Here is a 25,214-nt window from a genome sequence, read left to right as displayed (position 1 = left end):
CACTGGACGACGAACGCCAGGAGAGCAAGGAGGTGGGCTCTTCGCGGGAGGCTACAGAGCAGATCACCCGGGCGCTGTCGCCGCGTAGTTGAAGTTTCCCTAAAGTCTCGGTGGGGCTTTCCCTCCCGTGCAGAGCCCACTTCCTGAGTATCTAGTCCCGGAGGCTCCGCGCCGTTTCCCCCCCCCACCCCGCCTCTTTCTTCGCCCCAGCTCTGGGCGGTCTCACTGCCGGGCACAGAGCAGCCTTTGCCCGCCTGCCCCACAGCACCAGGCCCGGGCGGCTGCGAGAGGGCGCAGGGGGCGGAGGCGCGGCAGGGGCGGGCTCTACCCCCCACCCCCTACACACACCTTCTCCCCGTCCGGCTGCGGGGCCAGTGGCAGGAGCGCCGCTCACCGCCAGCCGCGGGGGGCGTGGGATGGGGGCGGCGGGGGAGGGGGGCGCCCGCACTGACTAGAGCCAACCGCGCACTTTCAAAGGGTGTCGGTGCTGCGCTCCCCTCCCGCGGCCCGGGAACTTCAAAGCGGCCCCTGCTGCCCCGGCTGCCTCGCTCGGCTCTGGGGCCTCGCACTCCCGGCTCGGCCGCCTGGTGGCGATGACCTGGGCGCTCCACTCCGCGCTCCGCCAGGCTCTCCTGCTGCTCGCCGCGGCCGCCGAGCTCTCGGCAGGTACGGTGCGGGCTTTTTCCCCAGGCGCCCGCGAGGGTGGGAGCTGGGGGCGGTCTGCGGCTGGGCATGGCGGGGGCGGGGGGGACAGCGGGGGCTCCAAGCAAACTGACCTTCGGGGCGGAAGGGGAAGCGCCAGTTGGATTGAGGGGGCGCAGGACGGGGTGCAACGTGGGCACCTGACGTCTGGCAGCTGTAGGGGTAGACAGGAGTGCTGGGGAGGAAGCCACCCGGAAGAGAGAAAAAAGGCAGGGGCGTGGGGGAATAAGTAGTAGGGGTAAGGTGGGTGACTAATTTGTGGGCAGTTTGCAGCGGAGAAAATAGTAGAGCGTTTGTGGGTGCGCGCATGGCAGGGAGCTGGGTTCACCCTGCAGGGACCGGGAGGGCTGCAGGTGTGCCTCGGACGCTCTCCGTGCTAAATCACTGATAGCTGCTCAAGGATGGTGGCGTGGTGGTGGTGGAAGGTGGTGATTTAGTCTGAGTTTCACCCAAAAGCCGCAGATAACAAGCTATGGAGGCGAGAGTGGGAGCTTAAATCTGTGAGGTTTGCAACGCACATTGCTTTCGAGGTACGATCTTTACTCAGAGTTCCTGGGGAAAAAAATTCTGGCAAGCGCCCCAGAGTTTATAACAGGTCTGTGCCTTGATAGGCTAAATAGAGCCCTCTACCCATTCTAGAAGCCAGACGTTTCTTTATAATGTTTACTAGAAAGTGGGGCAAATGCATCTTTGGTAAAATCATGTGCTGTGACTAAAAGCCCTTTAACTCTAAAACTATTTTCATTACATTGCCCTGGATTATGTAGAGGAGGAGCAGATTATTTGCTAACTCATTCTTTAAAAATTTCTATCAGATATTGAGGACATTTGCACATAAAAATCTGGTGTTTTCCCGTAGAGCTGTATTTCATCTGAAGCTGATTTTGATGCATTTTTGTTTTCCCAGATGACAGTGTTTGACATTAATAGCTATATCCATGGTGGGTCATTTTCCTCTTAGTGACATCTGCAAGAGAATGATTTGAATGATATGATTGCTGTCATGTACAGATTTCAGTGTTTCATATGGCCTGAGAGAATCACTAAATACAATATTCAAATACAAATTTGATTATTGAAAAGGATTAATTGATAAAACCTGAGGATTAAAGCATTCCAGTTATCTTTTAGGAAAACAGCCCAAGGCTGTCAGAAAGATGATGGAATTAAGTGAAATGTTTGCATATAGCGTTAATACATTTATAAATGGGAGAAAACTATAGGAAAGTCTTTTACAAATGCGCGAAAACTCTGCTAACTTGGGATATTGAAAGTGCTCTTGACAATTTAACAATTTACAAAAAAAAAATCTTCAAGATATCACAGTTTTGATGGGGTGAAACTGCCTCTGCAAGCTGCCTGTACAACTCTTTATTTGGAGGAGCTGATAACTTGGCTGCACACATTTTAAAAAAGATTCAATTATTTTTTAATGTAGCTTCAAGCGTATATTTTGTTGTATACCCAGAATCTTTAAAAAATTTCAGAGACCTTGAGCATAGCAACATGCCTCATATTCTTGAAAACTTGAAGGCATGGAAACTTTTGACATTGAAACATGCAAAAAAGAAAAAAGTAGATCATCCATTCAAAGTTGCTCACTTAAAATTTGAAGTCTAAGAAAAATGCATAATATGGAGTAATACAGTAGAAACATATTTATTGAAGTTGAACTTTTACAAAATCTTTTCTATGTCAGGTGCAATCATTTTCAAATCTCCTTAAGAAATTTTTATCCTTCTGCATCCCACATTGACAATGTACATTGATACTTACAGTGTTTATTCTTAACTTTGTATAAGTCTCTGGCTATTTAATAGAAAGATTCAAAGTAATTTTGTTTTGCTTTTCATTTTCCCAAATGGTTTTATCACGTGGTTGCCCAACTGTATTTTCACCTGGTCACTTTTACAAATTACACTGTTAATCATATTGGTCATTTATGGTAATGTATTTGCCATTGTTGGAATCTTATGTGAGACGTTGTTCTTGACGTAATGACATAGTCAGTGAAACTTTGTGACAGAAGACACCACCTTTCATTTGGTTCTGCAGAGCAGGCCTAGGACTTTAAGTATCTGAACACATTATAAACCAGTAGACCTTTTTTACTTTGGCTGCTCATTTTCCACAATGTTGTCACCTTAGGGGTGTCCATTGCTCCTTTTTGAGAATCTCAGAAGATAATAACTGGTGGAGACTTAAAAAAGCTATTTATGGGTCTGGTCAGGCTGGCCAGGTGCAGTGGCTCATACCTCTAATCCCAGTACTTTGGGAGGCTGAGGCATGAGGATTGCTCGAGGCGAGCAAGTTCAAGATCAGCCTAGGCAACATAGTGAGATGCTATCTCTACAAAAAAATTTAAAACAATTAGCCAGGTCTGGTGGCACATACCTGTAGTCCCAGATACTTGGGAGGCTGAGGCAGGAGAATTGCCAGGAGTTCAAGATTGCAGTGAGTCATGATTGCACCACTGCAATCCAACCTGGGTGATACAGTGAGACACCGTCTCTAAAAACAAAAGAAACAAAAAAAATTAGACTGCTCTGAGTTGCTCTGATTATCTAGGTTCTGGATGCCTTGATGTTTGATAAGAGAGACTTGACATGGCTTCACAACATTCATCATGTGTACCCAACAAAGAAGCGGCAGAAAATGTCCTAGAGTTCTCTACTTTGAAGCTGTGATTTGGATGTTTCATAGATTTACATATTGTGCATTCTCTTCAAGTTTCTGGAAACTCCTTTGTCCTCTGGTTCCAGAAAGGATTATTAAGATTCTAGAAAGCCATATGTTGTCACTCCAAAAATGGAATGAGTGTTTCCTTAATAACCAGGGTGAGAGTGGGGGTTTCAAGTAAGGAGATTCTCTCTGCTCTCCACTTCCCCTGTACCCCTACCACAAACAACAGTAGTTTCCACTGAGAGCTTTCCACAGTGCTGCTAGAAGTGAAAGTGAAAGCTTGGTGCTGACTGAGTTTATAAATGCAAAAGATGTTGCCACCTTTGTCCTTCTTTAAGCATAGTTATTTGTTGGTTGATTGACACAGATGTGGCAAGAGGCTCCCTGGTTCCAAGGAAGAGACATCTCTGGCCCTGGAGGAACTGTGCATAGAGATTTCCTCTGAATTGTGAAACTCATATAAAAAATAAAGGATTTTGAGGTGTGAAAGTGAATAGCTAAGGATGAGACTACAGTTTTGACCCAAGCAATGGAAGACTTCATTGGATGGGGAAGACTGCTGGAAAGCCATGTCTGGGAAGAGAAGGGTTGGTGGTGACAGATCACAGGACATCAGTTTTGGATATGTTGAGTTTAAAATGCCTCTCAGATGCTGAAATGGAGATGTCAAGTAAGCAATTGGTTTTATGGGTCTGAAGTTCAGGGAATGAATCTAGACTGATAAAAAATTGAGAGCCGAGCACATTTACTGATAACTTTTCAAAGATGTATTTAATAGAACTGCTTAGCAAATAAGGCACAAAATACCTTGTTAAATTGAATTACAGATAAACAATGAATACCTTTTTACCGTAAGTGTGTCACAAATATGACATGGAACACAAGTATACCAAAAATTAATTGCTGTTTAATTCCAATTTAACTGGGTGTTCTGTACTTTTATCTTGTAAACCAACATAAAAGAAATCTTGTTGAGAGATGAACTGTTCCTGATGCATATATTTCTGACTTTTATTAAAAAGAGAAGTGAGCAAAGTGAACACCTATTTTCCAGTTCCCATCTCTAAAAACCTCTCCTGTTCCAGCTCCATTACCGTCTTCCTGTACATCTCTGAATAGGTCACTCCCAACATGTTGCACAGGATAGCTCTCTTCTTCTGTGTGAACCTAAAAGGATACCTAGATTTTCCCAATTCAACATGAATATCTAGATATGAAAGTATGGGTGAAAAAAAAAAAACAAGAATAACTCTTGATTCCCTTGATTGTTGCATGAAAGCAGTTGGTTGTTCCCAAGTTTGCTGTATTTTGGAAGTGGTTATTTTCAGATGCAGTTTTTGAGTAGTTTCCTTTTGAATAAACTTTCATGTTTCTCTTTTAGGGGAAATGTTTTCAGGCAGCAGCCAAGACCCAGTTTGTTGTACTTTTCTTGGCAATACTTGCATCTCTTGCCGTAAATAAGGTTAAGAGGGGAGGATATTGGATAGAGTTAGGATTAGGGAGACTGCTGAGCCCTACCGGACCTGTTACTCTGATGTAGTTTGAAGTGTTAGAGCACGTTCCTAAGAGAGCATCGACAAGTTTTTGGGGGAAAGGGCATGGATACATAAATATTCTGAAGCTGCTTAGTTCCTGCTCTAGCTTGGTCTTGACCTGTAAGTGTAGCTACCAAATGATTAATGTTATCTTCAGTTTGAGAGCTGTAGTGTCCCGTAAATGGACAACTGCAGGCATGGATTATTAAAAAGCTTAAACAGATATGTTGACTTGTATATAGTTTATTTCAATAAATAATAGAATTAATTTTCAAATATAATTGGTAAACAGAACAAAAGAAAGAAAAATTTCTAAGAATAAAGAGTATACTATGTGTTATACCTTATCATTTAAAAAATTTTTAAATTATTTTAAAAAATGTTTGTGGGTACATAGTAGATATATGTATTTATGGGGTGTATGAGATGCTTTGATGCCGGCATGTAGTGTGAAATAAGCACATCATGGAAAATGGGGTATCCATCCCCTTAAGCATTTTATCCTTTGAGTTACAAACAATCCAGTTATGTTCTTTAAGTAATTTTAAAATATGCAATTAAGTTATTACTGACTCTAGATACCCTACTGTGCTATCGAATAGTAGATCTTATTCTTTCTATTTTTTAAAATCTTTAAAAAAGTTATACTTTAAGTTCTGGGAAATGCGCAGGTTTGTTAAATAGGTATACACATGCCATGGTAGTTTGCTGTACCCATCAACCTGTCATCTATATTAGTTATTTCTTTTAATGCTATCCCTCCCCTTTCCCCCTGCCCCAACTCCCTGACAGGCCCTGCTGTGTAAAGTTACTCTCCCTGTGTCCATGTGTTCTCATTGTGCAACTCCCACTTATGGGTGAGAACATGCAGTGTTTGGTTTTCTGAAGGAACAGAAATGATGAGAATGATGTTTTCCAGCTTCATCCTTGTCCCTGCAAAGGACATGAACTTATCCTTTTTTATGGCTGCATGGTATTCCATGGCGTATTTGTGCCACATTTTCTTTATCCAGTCTATCATTGATGGGCATTTGGGTTGGTTCCAAGTCTTTGGAACAGTGTTGTGAATAGTGCTGCAATAAACAGCATGTGTGCATGTGTCTTTTTAGTAGAATGATTTATAATCCTTTGAGCATATACCCAGTAATGGGATTTCTGGGTCAAATGGTATTTCTGGTTCTAGATCCTTGAGGAATTGACACACTGTCTTCCACAATGGTTGAACTAATTTACAGACCCACCAACAGTGTAAAAGCATTCCAATTTCTCCATATCCTCTCCAGTATCTGTTGTTTCCAGACTTTTCAATGATCACCATCCTAACTGGCATGAGATGGTATCTCATTGTGGTTTTGATTTGCATTTCTCTAATGACCCATTTTTTTTAGCGCCATTAACTTTCCCCACCTCCCCCAAACTGCCACTACCCTTCCCAGCCTCTGATAACCATCCTTCTACTCTCTCTGACCATGAGTTTAATTTTTTTGATTTTTCGATCCCACAAATAAGTGAGAACATGAAATGTTTGTTTTTCTGTTCCTGGCTTATTTCACTTAACGTAATGATCTCCACTTCCATCCATGTAGTTGCAGATGACTGGCTCTCATTCTTTTTTATGGCTGAATATACGCTGTTGTATATATGTACCACATTTTCTTTATTCATTCATCTGTTGAGGGACACTTAGGTTGCTTCCAAATCTTAGCTATTGTAAACAGTGCTGCAACAAACATGGGAACATGGGAGGGCAGATCTCTTCCATATACTGATTTTCTTTCTTCTGGGTTATATCCAACAGCGGGATTGCTGGATCATATGGTAGCTCAAGTTTTAATTTATTGAGGAACCTCCAGACTGTTCTTCTTAGTGGTTATACTAGTTTATAATCCTATCAACAGTGTACAAGGGTTCCTTTTTCTCCACATCCTTGCCAGCATTTGTTATTGCCTGTTTTTGGGATGTAAGCCATTTTAACTGGGATGAGATGATATCATTGTAGTTTTATTTGCATTTCTTTGATGATCAATGATGTTGAGCACCTTTTCATATGCTGTTTGCCATTTGTATGTCATCTTCTGAAAAAAGGCTACTCAAGTCTTCTGTCAATTTTTTGATTGGATTATTAGATTTTTTTTTTCCCTACAGACTTGTTTTAGCTCCGTTCTGGATATTAATTCTGAATATTATTCCCTTGTGAGAGGGGTAGTTTGCAAATATTTTCTCCTGTTCTGTGGACTGTCTTTTCACTTTGTTGACTGTATCCTTTACCATGCAGAAGCTTTTTAACTTGATGTGACGCCATTTGTCCATGTTTGCTTTAGGTGCCTGTGCTTGTGGGATATTACTCAAGAAATATTTGCACAAATCCATGTCCTGGAGATTTTTCCCAATGTTTTCTTGTAGTAGTTTCATATTTTGAGGTCTTAAATCCATTTTGATTTTTTTTTGTATATAGTGAGAGATAGGGGTCTGGTTTCATTCTTCTGCATATGGATGTCCAGTTTTCCCAGTGTTAATTATTGAAGAGACTGTCCTTTCCCCAGTGTATATTCTTGGCACCTTTGTCAAAGATGAGTTCACTGCAGGCGAGTGGATTTGTTTCTGGGTTCTCTATTCTGTTCCACTGGTCTATGTATCATTTTTTATGTCAGTACCATGCTGCTTTGGTTACTGTAGCTCTGTAGTATAATTTGAAGTCAGATAATGTGATTCTTCCTGTATTGTTCTTTTTGCTTAGGATAGCTTTGACTGTTCTGGGATTCCTGTGGTTCCATAGAAATGTTAGGATTTCTTTTTCTATTTCTGTGAAGAATATCCTAAGTTATATCTTATTATTTGTATCTTTGAGGTTTCCTCTTGGTTTTCCATTGTTTTGGCTTTCTAGGTCTTATATTTTTCACAGTCAATAGTCAAAATCTCAAGATTTATCCTTACATTGTTGAAGAAATTGGGACAGTTTAAGAAATTGGGATATGTTCATAAATGATATAGAAATTACTCTTGCTAATGGGACTAGGAATACCCAAACACTATATTCTGAGTCTCATCTTCAGTTAAGAGGTGATATCTAGAAAAAGGAGGTGAAACAAGACAAAGTAACTTTTTCATATTACCTGGAGCTTTTGTCCCCAGTTGTATGGCAGACTTGAATACACTCTTCTTTTCTAAACAACAAAATAGCCTAAGGATAAAGGCAGGGGAGCCATGATAAAACTGAACCCTGGGTCCTAATGCTAGGAAACCATTGAAAGGCCATTCAATCCTAGCAAAATGAAGCCAGAGGCTATGGAGCAAGGAATCTCTATTTACAATACCTCACATTAGTCCAGCTTTTATGGAAACTCTGGCAGGAGTTCCAGACAATAATTTCAGGGGCAACTGCTAAGTAAGGCAAAAAGTAGAAAGTCTGTGGAGAGAGATGGTAGGATCTCTTCTACCGAGGAAGCAGGTTGTACCCTTCCCACACTTGCTGTGTAAAAGATGGAAGACAGGGCCATGACTATGAGCCCTGTGTTTTTCTTGTTCTTTGAAAGCTGGATCCCTAAAGCATGTGGGGCCACTTGGTTCCCTGAAATCTGAACAACACAAACCACTACTCCTCCTACTTAAGGATCCAGTAAAAAGTAAAAGGGTGGAGGAGGTGAGTGGGAGTATGAAACAGACAAGGAAGACCTTATTTCTATAGAAGCCAACCCTTTGCTACTTCTCAGGGGCTACCCTTGCCTCATCATGTGCCCCTTGAGTTCACCGCTCTGATTGGCCAGCCAGGCTAACACGGCTCTGCTCTGTCCTGATTCTTCACTTCTTTTCCTCTAGAATAACTTCTCCTTTCAGTTGTTCTCTTCTGTCTTGTAGAGAGTAGGCATGCAAAGATACTTGGAGCTGTTTTAAATTAATCTCAAGAATTCATGGGTGAATCACTCAGTATGACTCAAGAGCTTGGCTTATTATTATTATTTTTAAAACAATTTAAATTTGCCAATGACTTAAACATCCCAGATTAGATCAATCCACTTTTTCATTAAACTTTTCACTTCAAGAAAATCATTAGGATGCTCTCGTTTTGAAAGTGAAACACACATTTCTCCCCATCTATTTTGTCATTGTTATGGTTAGTAAAAAGATGGGGATGGATGCCATATCGCTCCATGTCGATTAAGTACCTTATACAACTCCATGTTGACTTAAATAAAGACTCTATGATCAAAAGTGAGATTAGAAAAAAATCTAATTCATCAGGATGTGGACATGTTCAAATAGCTGGAAGACCAGATTTTGAATGTTGTAAACATAAATAAATGATACATGTTTGAGGTGGTGGATATGCTAATTCTCTGATGTGATCATTGTACATTGCATATCAAAACATACATCATACCCCATAAATATATACAATTATGTGTCAATTAAAAATAATTAAAAACAACAAATGTTTAGTTTTTTTTAATGCATGCATACCCATGAGATGTTAATTCAGAAGCTGTTAATCCAGATTAATACAGCTTTAAAAAACCACATTGTTTTACAACAGAGCCAAAATATATTAAAGAGTGTTAACTAATCACGTCTCACAACTTTATCTGATGACATTTTTCTGGTCTACTCACCTGGAAGTGTATTTTTTTTTCTCTGTTATCCCCATTTTCCTTCTCCAAGAGTAAAAATTCTACTCTGTGGACATTTGCCTGCTCTGATAGTCATGGTGAGATTGCATTCTCACTTAAATTATGCTTACAATCTGTCATTTATATTTCCAGAAAATAGACATTACACAAAATTTGACGGATTGAATACAGAATAATTATATAATTAGCAGAAGTTTCTTTATAGGAAAATAAGTGTGTAACTGAATGAAACTCTTTTTAAAAATCTTCCTTCCCTGTAGCTGCTCTTTAGCTATGTTATATTAAAAGGCATTCCTTTTTGTAGAGAGAAGAAAGTTGACTTTATTAAAACAACTGGACCCCTTTAGAAATATTGAGAGTTATTGTACCAAATCAAGATGATGTTCCCCAGAATGGCTTTGACTCAGCTATGCTTTGGATATTGCCATTATCATGCAGGTTTTTTTTTTTTTTGCCATATTTCCTTATTATCCTTTTAATATTCATAAGCTTTGTAGTGATGGCCCCTTTAATATTTCTGACATAGGAAATTTGATTTTTCTCTCTTTTTACCATGATCAATCTAGCTGGAGGTTTATCAGTTTTATAGTTTTTGGTTTTATTTATTTTCTCTATTTGTTTTCAGTTATTTTCTGTTCTTCATTATTTTCTTTTTTTTTCTTTTTTTTTTTTTTTTGAGACGGAGTTTCACTCATGTTACCCAGGCTAGAGTGCAATGGCGCGACCTCGGCTCACCGCAACCTCCGCCTCCTGGGTTCAGGCAATTCTCCTGCCTCGCCCCCTTAATTAGCTGGGTTTCAGGGCCACGGCCCCAATCCCCAGCTAATTTTTTTTTTGTATTTTTAGTAAAGACGGGGTTTCACCATGTTGACCAGGATGGTCTCGATCTCTTGACCTCGTGATCCACCCGCCTCGGCCTCCCAAAGTGCTGGGATTACAGGCTTGAGCCACCGCGCCCGGCCCATTATTTTCTTTATCTACTTTCTTTATGTTTAATTTATTGCTTTTTATTCTTTAGCAGGTACATTATATCAAGTGTTGCCATATTTTCTCAAAGGTCAGCATTTATTCTGTTTTAGGCTTGTGAACCAGAGAGTCACTGTTGCATCCACCTAATTCTGCCTTTGTAGTATGAAAGCAGCCATGGACTATACATAAACAGATAGGTGTTGCTGCATTTCAATAAAACCTTATTTATAACCAATGGGCCATAGTTTGCGGTCCTTAAATTATTAATTTAAGACCTTTCTTCTTTTCCAATATAAGTATTTAACGTCTAAGTTTCTCTGTCAGCAACTACTTCAGCTCATCCATAAATTGTAATATTGTGTTTTTATTTATACTGAGTTCAAAATATTTCCTAGTTTCCTTTGTAATTTCTTGGAGTCTGTGTGTTATTTGGATTTAACTGCCAAATATTTTAGTAATTTTCATATTTTTTTCTTATCAAATTCTACTTTAAATCCATTTGGGATGAAATAACATAATCTGTATGATTTCATTTATTTTGAATTCATTTGTATTTGATTTATAGCCTGGCATATGTCTGACCTCGTGAATATTCCATGTGTACTTGAAAATACTATGGATTCCACTTTGGATGAGTGGAGTATTCTGTAAGTGTCATTTAGGTCAAGATCCTTGCCAGTGTTATTGAAGTCTTTTCTATCTTTACTGATTTTCTGTCTTCTTGTTTCACCAGTTATTGAGACAGGATTGTTGACATTTCTAATTTACTTGTGTGTATTTCCTTTTTCGGTTTTTAAATTGTTGCTTCCTGTATTTGAAGATTTTGTTTTTGGGCATATTTACAATCAGGATTATTATGTCCTCTTGATTCATACTTATGATTGGAAAAACTCCTACTTTATCCCTGGTAATATTTGTAATTATGACATGCTTCTCTTTATTACTGGTAATATGCTTTGCCTTGAGGTCCACTATGTTAGTATTAATATAACTATTCCACCTTTCTTATGGTTAATATTTATATATCTACTTTTTTTAAACTATTGATATAAGTTACTCTGTTACTCCAGTTTTCTTGTGCTTAATGTCTACATGTTATAGATTTTCCATTCTCTTATGCTTAACTCATATATATCTTTATATTTAAATTGGTTTCTTATAGAGAGCATATGTTTGGGTTCTGCTTTTTAAAATCTTGTCTTACGTACTTGTCTTTTAACTGGCGCATTTACAACATATACATTTAATGTATTTACCAATATGGTTGTATATAAATCTGTCAACTTGTTATTTTTATATGTCTTCTTTCATTTCTCCCTCTTGCTTTCATTTGGATAAGTTGACTAAATATTAGCTTTATATATTATTTTCACTATTAGTTTCTAAGCTATGCCTCTTTATTTTTAGTGATTGTTCCAAAATTTATGATATCTTTGATTGTTATAGTTTATTTAATAACCTTACCATCATATGCCTCCATTTCCATCTCTTTGTCTTTTGTGCTATTAATCTCATGTTTTACTTCTAAATATTTTATAAACCTTGAAACACATAGTTATTATTTTGGCTTTAAGTATTTAGTTACCTTTAAAGAAATTTTAAAAATGAATGTTCTATTTTACATTTACCCACCTGTTTACCACTTTTAGTACTCTTCATTACTTTGTATAAATCAAAGTTTATATATGTTGTCATTTTCTTTCAGCCTGAAGATCTTCCTTTATTTTTGTATTTCAGCTCTGATAGCAATACATTCTAATTCATTTTTGTTTTGGGAAAGTTTGATTTTGCTTTCCTTTTCCCCCAAATTTTATTTTTAAACTTCAAATATACATCAGAATTAACAGAATTTTAGTTACCACCCATATACTGACCAACTGGATTATACCATTATTATTTTATATTTGCCATATCACATATATGTCCATTTATCCATCCTGCTGTCCATTAATATTTGTTATTTTTTGATGCATCTCCAAGTAAATTACAGATAGCAGTATACTTCCTTTGAAATATTTCAGCATGCATATTACTACACAGAGTTCAACACTTTTCTCTTTGGATAAAATACTTACATATAATGACATTCACAAGTCTTTTGTGTGTACTCATGAAATTTTGAGAAATATATTCACCTAATCTTTTTCAAGATATTAAAGATAAACATCATCACAGTGAGCACCCTCATGTCTCTACCCAGTCATTCCTCAATGCAGTACTCCCAAAGGCATCTGCTGTTCTTTATTCCACCATAGATTGGTTTTGGCTGTGGGGTGTATTGTTTTGTAAATGCCAATTAGGTAAAGTTTATTGATAGTGTTGTTCACATCATCTATGTTTCATACTGAGAGAAGTGTGCATCTCTACTCATAGATTTGTCTGTTTCTCCCTTTAGTCCCATTAGTTTCTATTTTACGTATTTTGAAACACTTATTAGGTGCATACACATTTACAATTTCCATGCCTTCCTGATGCAATGACTATTTTATTAATATAAGATGTCCTTCTTTATCTCAGTAATACTCTTAGTCTTGAAGTCTACTCTAATAGTAAAATAACCATGCCAATTTCCTTATGTTTAGTATTTGCTTGTATTTTTTTCCCTTCTCCTTACTCTCTATCAGTGTCTTTACAAAAAAAGTGCATCCTTTGTACACAGCATATAGTTAGTTCTTAACTTTTATCTTTTAACACTATGACAGTAATTAAGGTATTTAGTTCGTTAACAATTAGTATAGTAATTTGTATGGTTTTAAATCTACCATCTTGCTATTTACGTTTCATTTTATCATTAGTCTGTTCCTCTTTTTTTGCCCTCTTTTTGACTGGTAATTTTTTGAGTATTTTATTGTACTTTCTTTTTTTATTACATGTTAAGTTCTGGGGTACATGTGCAGATCATGCAGGATTGTTATATAGGTATACACATGCTGTGGTGGTTTGCTGCATCCATCCCTCCATCAACTACATTAGGTGTTCATCCTAATGTTATCCCTCTCCAATACTCCTACCCACTGCTATCCCTCCCCTAGTTCCCCACCCCCCAACAGGTCCCCGTGTATAATATTCCCCTCCCTGTGTCCATGTGTTCTCATTGTTCAATACCCACTTATGAGTGAGAACATGCGATGTTTGGTTTTCTGTTCTTGTGTCAGTTTGCTGAGAATGATGGTTTCTAGCTTCATCCATGTCCCTGTAAAATACCTGAACTCATCCTTTTTGATGGTTGCAGAGTATTCCATGGTGTATATGTACCACATTTTCTTTATCCGGTCTATCATTGATGGGCATTTGGGTTGGTTCCAAGTCTTTGCTATTGTAAAGAGTGCCACAATGAACATACATGTGCATGTGTCTTTATAATAGAACGATTTATAATCCTTTGGGTATATACCCAGTAATGGGATTGCTGGATCAAATGGTATTTCTCTTTCTAGACTCTTGAGGAATTACCACACTGTCTTCCATGATGGTTGAACTAATTTACAGTCCCACCAACAGTGTAAAAACATTCCTATTTCTCCACATCCTCTCCAGCATCTGTTGTCTCCAGATTTTTAAGTGATCGCCATTCTAACTGGTGTGAGATGGTATCTCAATGTGGTTTTGATTTGCATTTCTCTAATGACCAGTGATGAGGAACATTTTTTCATATGTTTGTTGGCTGTATAAATGTCATCTTTTGGAACGTGTGTGTTCATATCCTTTGCCCACCTTTTGATAGAGTTGTTCGTGTTTTTTTTTTTTTTTTTTTTTTTTTGTAAATTTGTTTAAGTTCTTTGTAGATTCTGGATATTAGCTCTTTGTCAGATCGGTAGATTGCAAAAATTTTTTCCCATTCTGTTGGTTGTCAGTTCGCTCTAATGATAGTTTCTTTTGCTGTGTAGAAGTTCTTAAGGTTAATGAGATCCCATTTGTCTGTTTTGGCTTTTGTTGCCATTGTTTTTGGTGTTTTAGTCATGAAGTCCTTGCCTATGCCTATGTCCTGAATGGTATAGCCTAGGTTTTCTTCTAGGGTTTTTATGATGTTAGGTCTTATGTTTAAATCTTTATTCCATCTGGAGTTAATTTTTGTATAAGGTGAAAGGAAGGGATCCAGTTTCAGCTTTCTGCATATGGCTAGCCAGTTTTCCCAACGCTATTCATTAAACAGGGAATTCTTTTCCCACTGCTTGTTTTTGTCAGGTTTGTCAAAGATCAGATGGTTGTAGATATGTGGCGTTACTTCTGAGGCCTCTGTTCTGTTCCTTTGGTCTATAGCTCTGTTTTGGTACCAGGACCATGCTGTTTTGATTACAGTAGCCTTATAGTATAGTTTGAAGTCAGGTAGTGTGATGCCTCTAGGTTTTTTTTTTTTTTTTTTAGAATTGTCTTGCCTATGTGGGCTCTTTTTTGGTTCCATGTGAAGTTTAAGGTGGTTTTTTCCAATTCTGTGAAGAAGGTCAATTGTACTTGATGGGGATACCATTGAATCTATAAATTACTTTGGGCAGTATGGCCGTTTCTCCAATATTGATTCTTCCTAACCCTGAGCATGGAATGTTTCTCCATCTGTGTTCTCTCTTATTTCCTTGAGCAGTGGTTTCCATTTCTACTTGAAGAGGTCCTTCATGTCCCTTGTTAGTTGTATTCCTAGGTATTTTATTCTCTCTGTAGCAATTGTGAATGGGAGTTCACACATGATTTGGCTCTCTGTCTGTTATTGGTATATAGGAATGCTTGTGATTTTTATATATCGATTTTGTATCCTGAGACTTTGCTGAAGTAGCTTATCAGTTTAAGGAGATTTTGTGCTGAGATAATGGAGTGTTCTAAATATACAGTCATGTCATCTGCAAATAGAGATAATTTGACTTCCTCCTTTCCTAACTGAATACCCTTTATTTCTTTTTCTTGCCTGATTTCTCTGGCTAGAACTTCTAATACTATGTTGAATAGGAGTGGTGAGAGACAGCACCCTTGTCTTGTGCCAGTTTTCAAAAGAAACGCTTCCAGTTTTTGCCCATTCAGTATGATATTGGCTGTGGGTTTGTCATAAATAGCTTTTATTATTTTGAGATAAGTTCCACTGATACCTAGTTTATTGAGAGTTTTTAGCATAAAGGGCTGTTGAATTTTGTCGAAGATAAAATTCAACATTGAGATTATCATGTGGTTTTGTCTATGGTTTTGTTTATGTGATGGATTACATTTATAGATTTGCATATGTTGAACCAGCCTTGCATCCCAAGGATGAAGCCTACTTGATCGTGATGGATAAGCTTTTTGAGGTGCTGTTGGATTCGGTTTTCCAGTATTTTATTGAAGATTTTTGCATCAATGTTTATCATGGATATGGCCTGAAATTTTCTTTTATAATTGTGTCCCTGACAGGTTTTGGTATCAGGATGATGTTGGTCTCATAAATGAGTTAGGGAGGATTCCTTCTTTTTGTATTGTTTTGAATAGTTTCAGAAGGAGTGGTACCAGTTTCTCTATACCTAACTGCATTCTTTCTTAATGTTCCTTTCAAATCAATACTAGGTCATTTCATTCATTACTCTTCATACCTGACACTTCAATCTTCTTACTTCATGCTTCTCTCTTTACCCTGACACCTCTAATTTTAGTGTAAAGACCTTATAATAGTATGATTAATTTTACCAGTGGTACAGTTATAGTTACATCAACCAAAAGTTATGAAAAGATACTTAAGAAAAAACCCTACTCACAAGAGACAGAGCACTCAATATAACCTGATTTAGATATGATGCAGATTTTAGAACTATTAGGCAAGGAATTTAAAATAACTATGATTAAAAGCTATAGTGGAAATGGTGGAAAATGTGGATGAACAGATGTGGCATTTCAGCAGAAGGATAGAGAGTGTTAGAAAATGTCAAAAGGAAATATGAAAAACATGAAAATATGAAAAACAAATATGAAATAAATATGAAAAACAAATGAAGAATGCCTTTGGTGTGCTCATCAATTGACCTGATACAGCCAAAGAAAGAATCATAAATTTGAAGATGGATCACTAGAAATTACCTTATAGTAGTGTACTTGTACTCCTTTAAAGCCATTGCACTAAAGAGGGAAGCATCCAGAGGTAATAAAGAGGGAGGAGCAAAAAGACCCAACAGAGCATTCAAGAGGTATGGGGTAATATCAAGTAATATAACATGTGTAAATGGAATGCTAGAAGGGAAAAAAAGGGAGAATGGGACAGAAGAAATAGTTGAAGAGATACTGGTTATTAATTTCCAGATATAATGAAAGACACCAAACCACCAATCACAGAAGCTTACAGATCCCAATCCCGACAAATTTCTCACCTCCCAAACCCTACACCAATAGACCATATCCGTCATATTCTAACTGATGACATTCAAAGATACATAGAAAATCGTGAAGGCAGCCTGCATTGAAAAATACCTCTTACATAAAGAGGAACAAAGTTAAGAATTGCAGCAGACTTCTTAGCAGAAACTCTAAAACACAAACCAATGAAGTGAGTTTTTTTAAAATTTCTAATTTTATTTTTCCCATTTAACTTGTTTTAATGTTTCTTCACAAATGGTGAAAAATACTAAAGTACAGACAAGGAATAATCATAATGTTGTGGCCAACAGTGTAAATATGGAATTATACATTTAAAATATTTTCTGGTTTAAAAAATAAATCTGATCATCAATGCAGCTGTGTGGGATGTCTGCATCTAGTAGGGCTGAGCTCTGCACTCCTGATGGTGCTCGCCTTTATCAATTTTTCCAGGTCAAGTAATATAACATATGTGTAAAGGGAATGCTAGAAGGGAAAAAAAGGGAGAATGGGAGAGAAGAAATAGTTGAAGAGATATAAGTGTCCTCCATGTCCTCCTCTTATTCCTCCCATCTGTTCCATCAAAGGTCCAGGGGGCCCCCCAGGGCCACCTCATCTTCCTCCACCAAAGCCACCTCAGTTCATGCCCCGGCCACCACGGGAGCCACCTCTGTCTCTACCACAGCCACCTCTGAACATTCCACCAGGACCACCATGATCCATGAGGTCACCTCCTCTTCCCCATATGCCACCAGGGCCTCTGCCATGATCACCACCTGGGAGCTGGAAGGATGGTGGGAGGAAGCCTTCAGGCTTTGGGGCCTTACACTGGTTGTACTCTGTTCTCCAGGTGAAGTTCTGGTTTCCACAATCTGGATTGGGACACTATGTCTCCAACTCGGTGCAGGATGTTTCCTCCTCTGGAGGGTTTCCCCCAGAGGGAAACCTCCTCTATCTCCACAGCCTCTCATGTGACCCATGGGTCCCCCAGGACCTTCTGGGCCTCCTGGACCTCCACGGAGTGGTGGTGACATCCCTCTGCCCTCACCGGGTGGCATACCACCCCGCATACTGTTCATTGGAGGCTTCTTCTGAGCAAGAGAGACTTTAAGTTTGCTCTCTTGAAAATCTTTCCTATCAGACCACTCCATGGCAGCCTTGGCAGTAGGTGGGTCGTCGTAGGATACTGTGGCATTGCCTTTGGGCCTTCGTTTCCTTGTCCACGTAGAAGTGGATCATGTGTTGCCCAGTTCTCTTGTTCATCTTAACAACCCTACACTACTTAAAGAAGTCTACCAGATCATCTAGAGTCACATTATCATTTAATCCTTGTACATAAATTGCACCGTTGTCAGAGTCTTCATCGGGTTCTACAGGTGGGCCTAGATCAAGATCTGGTCCTTTGTCCATGGGTCTACCAGGCTTATTGAAGCCACCTTGCTCTCCAGCACCCATTCCACCACGTCCTCCTCCTTGCCCAGCTCTGCTCATGCCCCCACTATCAAATCCCCCTCTTCTCCTGCCCCAGTTATCAGGGCCACTCATGCTCTATTTCTCTCCTGGTCCAGAAAATCCTCCAGACTCCTGCCCATAAACACCCATGCTACTGGGGTGGTCCTGTAGGAATGAACTCTGCTGCCCATAGCTGCTGCCCTGTTGGCTATGTTGACTTGGAGCCTGGCTGTAGGATCCAGTTTAGGGTGGGTAACTAGTGGGAGGCTGCTGCCCATAGCTGCTTTGTTGACCATAGCTACTCTGCTGTTTATAACTGCCCAGTTGCCCATAGGTGTTCTGTTGAGAGTAACTGCTCTGATCATAATTAGTCGGCTATGTAGAGGAATAGCTGGTAAGAGGATAGGATGGAGGTGCGGTGACTGGCTGCATGGGGCAGCTCCCAGGTACCTGGGGATAACTGTAGTTACTCTGTCCATATCCTAGGCTGGGCTGGTTGAAACCTCCTGTGCTAGATTGAGGTTGACTAGTCTCAGTGGATTTGTCACCATGCTGCAGTCTTGTAGGTGCAGTGGCTGCTAGCTGCTGCCCATAGGCTGGATAAGCAGGCTGAGTGCCACATGCAGACTGAGCTATGTAGGAGACCTGGGTGGTGGTGACTGTAGCAGTGGTAGTATCATAAGTACCAGTGCCATACCCCTGGACAGGCTGGCTGTATGCCTGGGGGGAAGTTGGAGTAGTACAACCAGTGGGAGGCTGTCCATAAGAAGTTGCATAGGCAGTCTGCCCATAGGTTGCAGTGGTTTGAGCCTGGGTGTAGCTGACATCAGTGGGCTGTCCATATGTTCCATAGCTTTGTTGCCCATATGCCTAGGTGGTCTGTGTATATCCTTGAGTGGGCTGGGTGTTGTAAGCACTGTAGCCCTGCTGTGCTGCAGCTTGGCTATAGGTACTGTAATCTGTGGATGCTATTTTCTCTCCTTCCTCCTTGTTCTCTCAACGTCCGTCTCCCCTTGCTTTCCGTCTCTCTAATTTTTTTTCTTATGAGAACAATCCTATTGCAATAAAGTGACAAGTTTAAATGTAATGAGTAAAAAATTCCCAACCCAATATTCCATACTACGTGGTTTTTTTTTTTTAAATGAAAGAGAAATAGACATTTTCCAATAAATAAAAACTTAGGTAATCCCAGCACTTTGGGAGGCCAAAGTGGAAGGATTACTTGTGCCCAGGAGTTTGAGACCAGTCTAGGCAACATAGCAAGACCCCATCTTTAAAAAAAATAAAAAAATAGCCAGGCGTGGTTGTGCACACCTGTAGTCCCAGCTACTGGGGAGGCTGAGGTGGCAGAATTGTTTGAGCTCGGGAGGTCAAGGCTGCAGTGAGCTATCATCATGTCACTGCACTCCAACCTGGGTGACAAAGCGAGACCCTGTCTCAAAACAAACAGACAAAACCCACAAAAACTCAAAAGCATACACTACACCCGGCCACATTTTTTTTGTATTTATTTTTGTATTATCATTATTAGTAGAGACAGGGTCTCGCTACAGTGTTCAGGCTGGTCTTGAACTCCTGGCCTCAAGTGGTCCTCCTGCTTTGGCCTCCCAATGTGCTGGTATTATAGGCATGAACCACTGTACCCACCTGAAAGGGCAATTCTTAAAAATATTTTTAAAATGGTAAAAATAATAAGCTAATAATGTAAATAAAATGGAATAAAAATATTCAATTAATCCAAAAGCATGATGATAAAATAAGGGAACAAAAACAGTGAATAGAAAACGATAAACACTGTGATAGATTTTAATTCAGTCATACCAATAATTACATTAAATGTAAATGGTTTAAGTATAGCAATGAAAAGACAGATTGTCAGACTGGGTAAAAAAAGCAAGATCTATATGCTATCATAAGAAATCCACTTTAACATAAGAAATGCACTTTAAATATAAAGAGACAAATAGATTAAAAGTAAAACTATGGAAAAAATTATATCATGCAAACACTAATTATAAGAAAGCTGGAGTGGCTATATTAATAACAAACAAAATAGACATCAAAAGATAAGATGTTTCAAGGGTTTTCCATAGTGATAAAAATATCACTTCACTGACAAGTCTCGTAATGTGTATGCTTCTAGCTATAGAGCTTCAAAATGCATGAAACAACAATAGATAGAAATGAAAGGGAAATAGACGCATCTGTAATAATATTTTGAGTCTTCAAACTCTTCTTTCATAGAATAAGTGATAGAATAAGTGAACCAAACTTTAGTAAGGATATACAATATCTAAAAAGTAATTTTAACCAACTTGATTTAATTGACATTTATGTAACATTCTAACTAACAGCAAAATAGATGTATTTTAAAGTGTGTGTAGAATTTTAGCCAAGGTAGACAATATTGTGGGGCATAGAACAAACCTAATACATTAAAAAAATTAAACTATACAGAATATGTTCTCTGAACATGAGGGAAACAAACTAGCAATCAACGACAGGAACTTATTAAGCAGCAAACTTCTAAATACTCAGAGGTCAAAGTGGTCCACCTTTAGCTAGATTTACAAAGAAAATAGAAGGAATACACAAATTGCTGGTGTTAGAAATGAAAGAAGGACATTGCTATCCACCCTACAGACATAAAACTAAAAATAAGGAAATATTGTATTTTGTCCACAATTCAAAAATTTAGGTAAAATGAGAAAATTCCTTCAAAGATATAAATTTCCAAAGACTAATCAAGACATAATAGATAATCGGAATAGTCCTAAAGAGATTAAAGACATTCATTTTATAGCTCAAAGCTTGAAAACTTCTAACAAAAAGACTGTAATCTTACATGACTTCACTGGTGAATTCTATAAAAAATTTTAGGAAGAAATAATGTCTATTCCACATAAACTTTCAGAATATGTAACTGGAGGGAACATCTTTCAGGTTATTTCATAAAACCAGTATTACACTGAAACCTAATGCCTAAGGTAAAGGCATTACATTGAAAGAAAACTACGAACCAGTATCTCTCATAGAGATGCAAAAATCCTCAACAAGATGTTATCAAATTGAACAAAAATACAACAGTATAATACATGTTTTTCAAGTGGAGTTTGTCCTAGTAATGCAAAGCTAATGCAAGGTTCAACATTCAAAATCTAATATTTCAATTCACCATTTTAGCAGAATAAAGAAAAATCATATGACAATATCAACAGATGCATTTAAAACCAGATGACAACACTAAACTACTTCATCTCAAAAAAAAAAATAGCTGAAATAATTTAAAGTAAACCTAAATGAATGGAATTCTATATAATTGGCCCTCCATATCTGTGGGTTTCACATCTGCAGATTCAAACAACTGCAGATTGAAAATATTTGGAAAAAACAAAAATTAACAACACAACAATAAAAATAATGCAAATAAAAAACAATACAGTATTACAATTATTTATATAGCATTAGGTATTTTGAGTAATCTAGAGACTATTTAAAGTATGGAGGAGTCAAGATGGCTGACTAGAGATATTAGACATTCACCCTCCCCAGAAAGAAGAACCAAAATTGTAAAGAAATAATCAGACCTTGAATAGAACATCTAGGAAAGATCACTAGAGATAAACAGAGAAGTCACAGGAAACACCTGAGGCACAGAAGAAAAAGGAAAGTGAGAAGCCAGTGGCCAAGATTGTCTGGGATCCCAGAGGGGCTCCTTATTACAGGGAATGGGTAAGTAAGAGACCCTTAGCAGTTCACATCCCCACTAGACTGTTGCCATGGGAGAGCTCTTCTATCCATATGAGCCCTTAGATTAACATGGACAATGATCTGGAGGCTCTGCAGGGACATTACACTAGACAGGAACTTGTCCTGGGTCACTCACATCTCTGAGACCTAAGCAGCTGCAAAATGGCATAATTGTGAGTCCTACTGTCACTTGGCTTCATCCCGCACTGGTAACCATAGCCCCTATAGTTCTACATTCTGGAAGCCTTCCCTGACTTTCCCCAGTGCCTAGCCAGAAGGCTACAGTGGCACAGTGATGGCTGGACCCAAAGGTGCTGTGTCGTCCTTAGTTCTTTAGTCCACATGGAGTACTACTTCCTGGAGAAAGAACTGTGCAGCACACCAAGGAGGTGGCCCCTGGGACAAAAGAAACCAGAGTGTATATACACTTTCTAGAGCCTGAGAGTTGCCTGTCTGGAGCTGTGAGAAGTGACCTTGTCCCCAGCAGTGGCATGGACTTTGCCATTGGGCTTGCAATCAGAGAATGGGACCCCTTCCCAACTCTACACACCACTGCAGCAGTTGCTGCCACTAGGAGTTGAGGTGGGTGACCCTGAGTGCTGATGGGCTGAGAGTAGCAACCCTGTTCCCACTGGCAGAGTGGCCCTTGTACTCAGGCTAGCCCATAGAAGAATGAGATCCTGTCCCTTACTCACACCACTGTACCACAGCTGCCCTTGCTGCTGCCAGAGGCTGAGGTGGGCTATCTGTCTGGAGCTGCCTGTCTGGGGCCGTGAGTGGTGACTGAGCTCCCCCGTCAATGTAGCTTCTGTTTTGGGACCTATGCAAAGGAGGGCAGGATCCCTTCCCACTAAACCCCCAAAACATTGCGGTCGCTGCTACAGCCAGGAGCTGAGGTAAGTGCTACCCAGAACCTAAGAGCTCCCTGTTTGGGATTGTGGTTACCTACTCTGCCCACACCAGGAGCACAGCCTCTGTACTCTAGCATGTGGCCTGAATACAGGCTCCCCACACATTGCTGTGGCCAGCGCTATTGCCAGAGCCAAAGTGTGCACTTCTCAGACCCTGAGAGTTACCCATAGGGGACTGGTAAAAGCAGCTCCCTTTACCCCAATAGCATGAATGCTGTGCTCTAGTATGAGTCCTGGAGTCATGTTCTCCACACCCTCCGTCACAGATTACCTCACCCTGTCTACTACAGCCTATGCCCCTGCATATCACCAGGGGCCCAAGGTCAAACCTGCCTATGCTGGCACCACCACCACAGAGCCCAAGCATGCTGTCTGAGAACCTGGAGATCACCCTGCCCATTTTACCATGTCTGGAATCTGTGCAGTCCCCTCAGGAACTTGAAGACTGGCCCACCCAGCTTGCTGTCAACACCACTGACAAAATACACACACATGCCACCTAGGAGCCTGGTGACTGGCCTAACCAGCCCATCACAGATACTGCCAACGCCAGCACACACAGCTCAAGACCCAGAAAGTTGTCCTACCACTGCTATTGCCACTGCCCATAACAAGCCTATTGACCAGGGGTGCAAGAACCCACCCACTCACCTGCCAGCATCCCAGTCAGGCTGCCTGGAGGCCCAAGAATAGACCCATTTGGATCCACTAACATCACAGCCAATATATGCCACCCTGGGGTCTAAGGACAGACATGCTCAGATCACTGTTGCCACCACTCGTGCTTAAAGACTGTCCCACCTGGAATTCCTGTCATCAGCACAACTTCACCAGAGCCTCCACTCATAACCATACCTTAACTCACTGAAGCAATCACAGACACCACTGATGCTGTTTACAGCAAAAAGGTCATACAGAGACTACACTACTACCTGAACCCAAAATCAAAGAGGAAAGGCCCTACCCCCAACCTATGCCATAGATAAATCTTCAGGAAAAAGTCCTCTCCTACAAAAGGAAATTTGGAAAATTGGAAGAAGTGACTATTGCACTAGATGTGTAGGTATCAATGTAAGAACACAAGAAACATTAAAAAGCAAGGACATATAACAGCTTCAAGGGAACATAATAATTCTCTAGCAACATATCCCAATCAAAAAGGAATTCTACAAATCCCAGATAAAGAATTCAAATTATTGAGTTTAAAGAATCTAAGTGAGATACAAGAGAACTTTCAAAAATAGTACAAAGAAATCAGAAAAACAATTCAGAATATGAAAGAGAAATTTACCAAAGATATAAGAAATCTTGGAACTGAGGAAGTTACTGAATGAAATACAAAATGCATTTGAAAGCTTCGGCAGAAGACTAGATCAAGCAGAACAAAGAACCTCAGAACTTGAAGACAAGTCTTTCAAAAAAGTTTGGTCAGACAAAAATAAAGATAAAATAATAAAAAACAGTGAACAAATACTTTATAGTATATGGGACACAAAAAAGGGACCAAATATACAAATTATTATTATTCCAGAAGGTAAAGAGACACCAAAAGGGTTTAAAAACCTATCCAGATTTTCTTCTAGGGTTTTTATGGTGTTAGGTCTTATGTTTAAGTCTTTAATCCATCTGGAGTTAATTTTAGTGTAAGGTGTCAGGAAGGGGTCCAGTTTCTGCTTTCTGCACATGGCTAGCCAGCTTTCCCAACACCATTTATTGAACAGGGAATCCTTTCCCCATTGCTTGTTTTTGTCTGGTTTGTCAAAGATCAGATGGCTGTAGAAAGGTTGTGTTGCCTCCGAGACCTCTGTTCTGTTCCATTGGTCTATATCTCTGTTTTGGTACCAGTACCATGCTGTTTTGATTACTGTAGCCTTGTAGTATAGTTTGAAGTCTGGTAGTGTGATGCCCCCTGCTTTGTTCTTTTTGCTTAGAATTGACTTGGCTATGCGGGCTCTCTTTTGGTTCCATATGAAGTTTAAGGTGGTTTTTTCCAGTTCTGCAAAGAAGGTCATTGGTAGCTTGATGGGGATAGCATTGAATCTGTAAATTACTTTGGGCAGTATGGCCATTTTCACGATATTGATTCTTCCTAACCATGAACATGGGATGTTTCTCCATCTGTTTGTGTCCTCTCTTATTTCGTTGAGCAGTGGCTTGTAGTTCTCCTTGAAGAGGTCCTTTACATTCCTTGTTAGTTGTATTCCTAGGTATTTTATTCTCTTTGTGGCAATTGTGAATGGAAGTTTGTTTTTGATTTGGCTCTCTTTAAGTCTGTTACTGGTGTA

General features: G+C 39.4%; 1 protein-coding gene and 1 pseudogene across 1 annotated transcript in view; one reads left to right on the top strand and one right to left on the bottom strand.

Moving 5' to 3' along the window:
* Positions 1-352: 352 nt before the first annotated feature.
* The window catches only part of ACVR1C (activin A receptor type 1C), a 116,505-nt gene continuing 91,643 nt past the window's right edge, over positions 353-25,214 (top strand). The window contains exon 1 of the mRNA XM_032286446.1: positions 353-666. Within this exon, the coding sequence (XP_032142337.1) occupies positions 594-666 (73 nt within the window). The 5' untranslated portion in view covers positions 353-593. The remainder of the gene's footprint in view (positions 667-25,214) is intronic.
* LOC116557134 lies at positions 17,214-19,264 on the bottom strand (annotated as a pseudogene).

The sequence above is a fragment of the Sapajus apella genome, unplaced genomic scaffold (assembly GCF_009761245.1).
Source record: "Sapajus apella isolate SASKATOON/1434 unplaced genomic scaffold, GSC_monkey_1.0 scaffold18, whole genome shotgun sequence".
Classification (NCBI taxonomy): domain Eukaryota; kingdom Metazoa; phylum Chordata; class Mammalia; order Primates; family Cebidae; genus Sapajus; species Sapajus apella.
The sequence above is the reverse complement of the archived record's forward strand: the minus strand, read 5'-3'. Positions and strand labels throughout refer to the sequence as shown.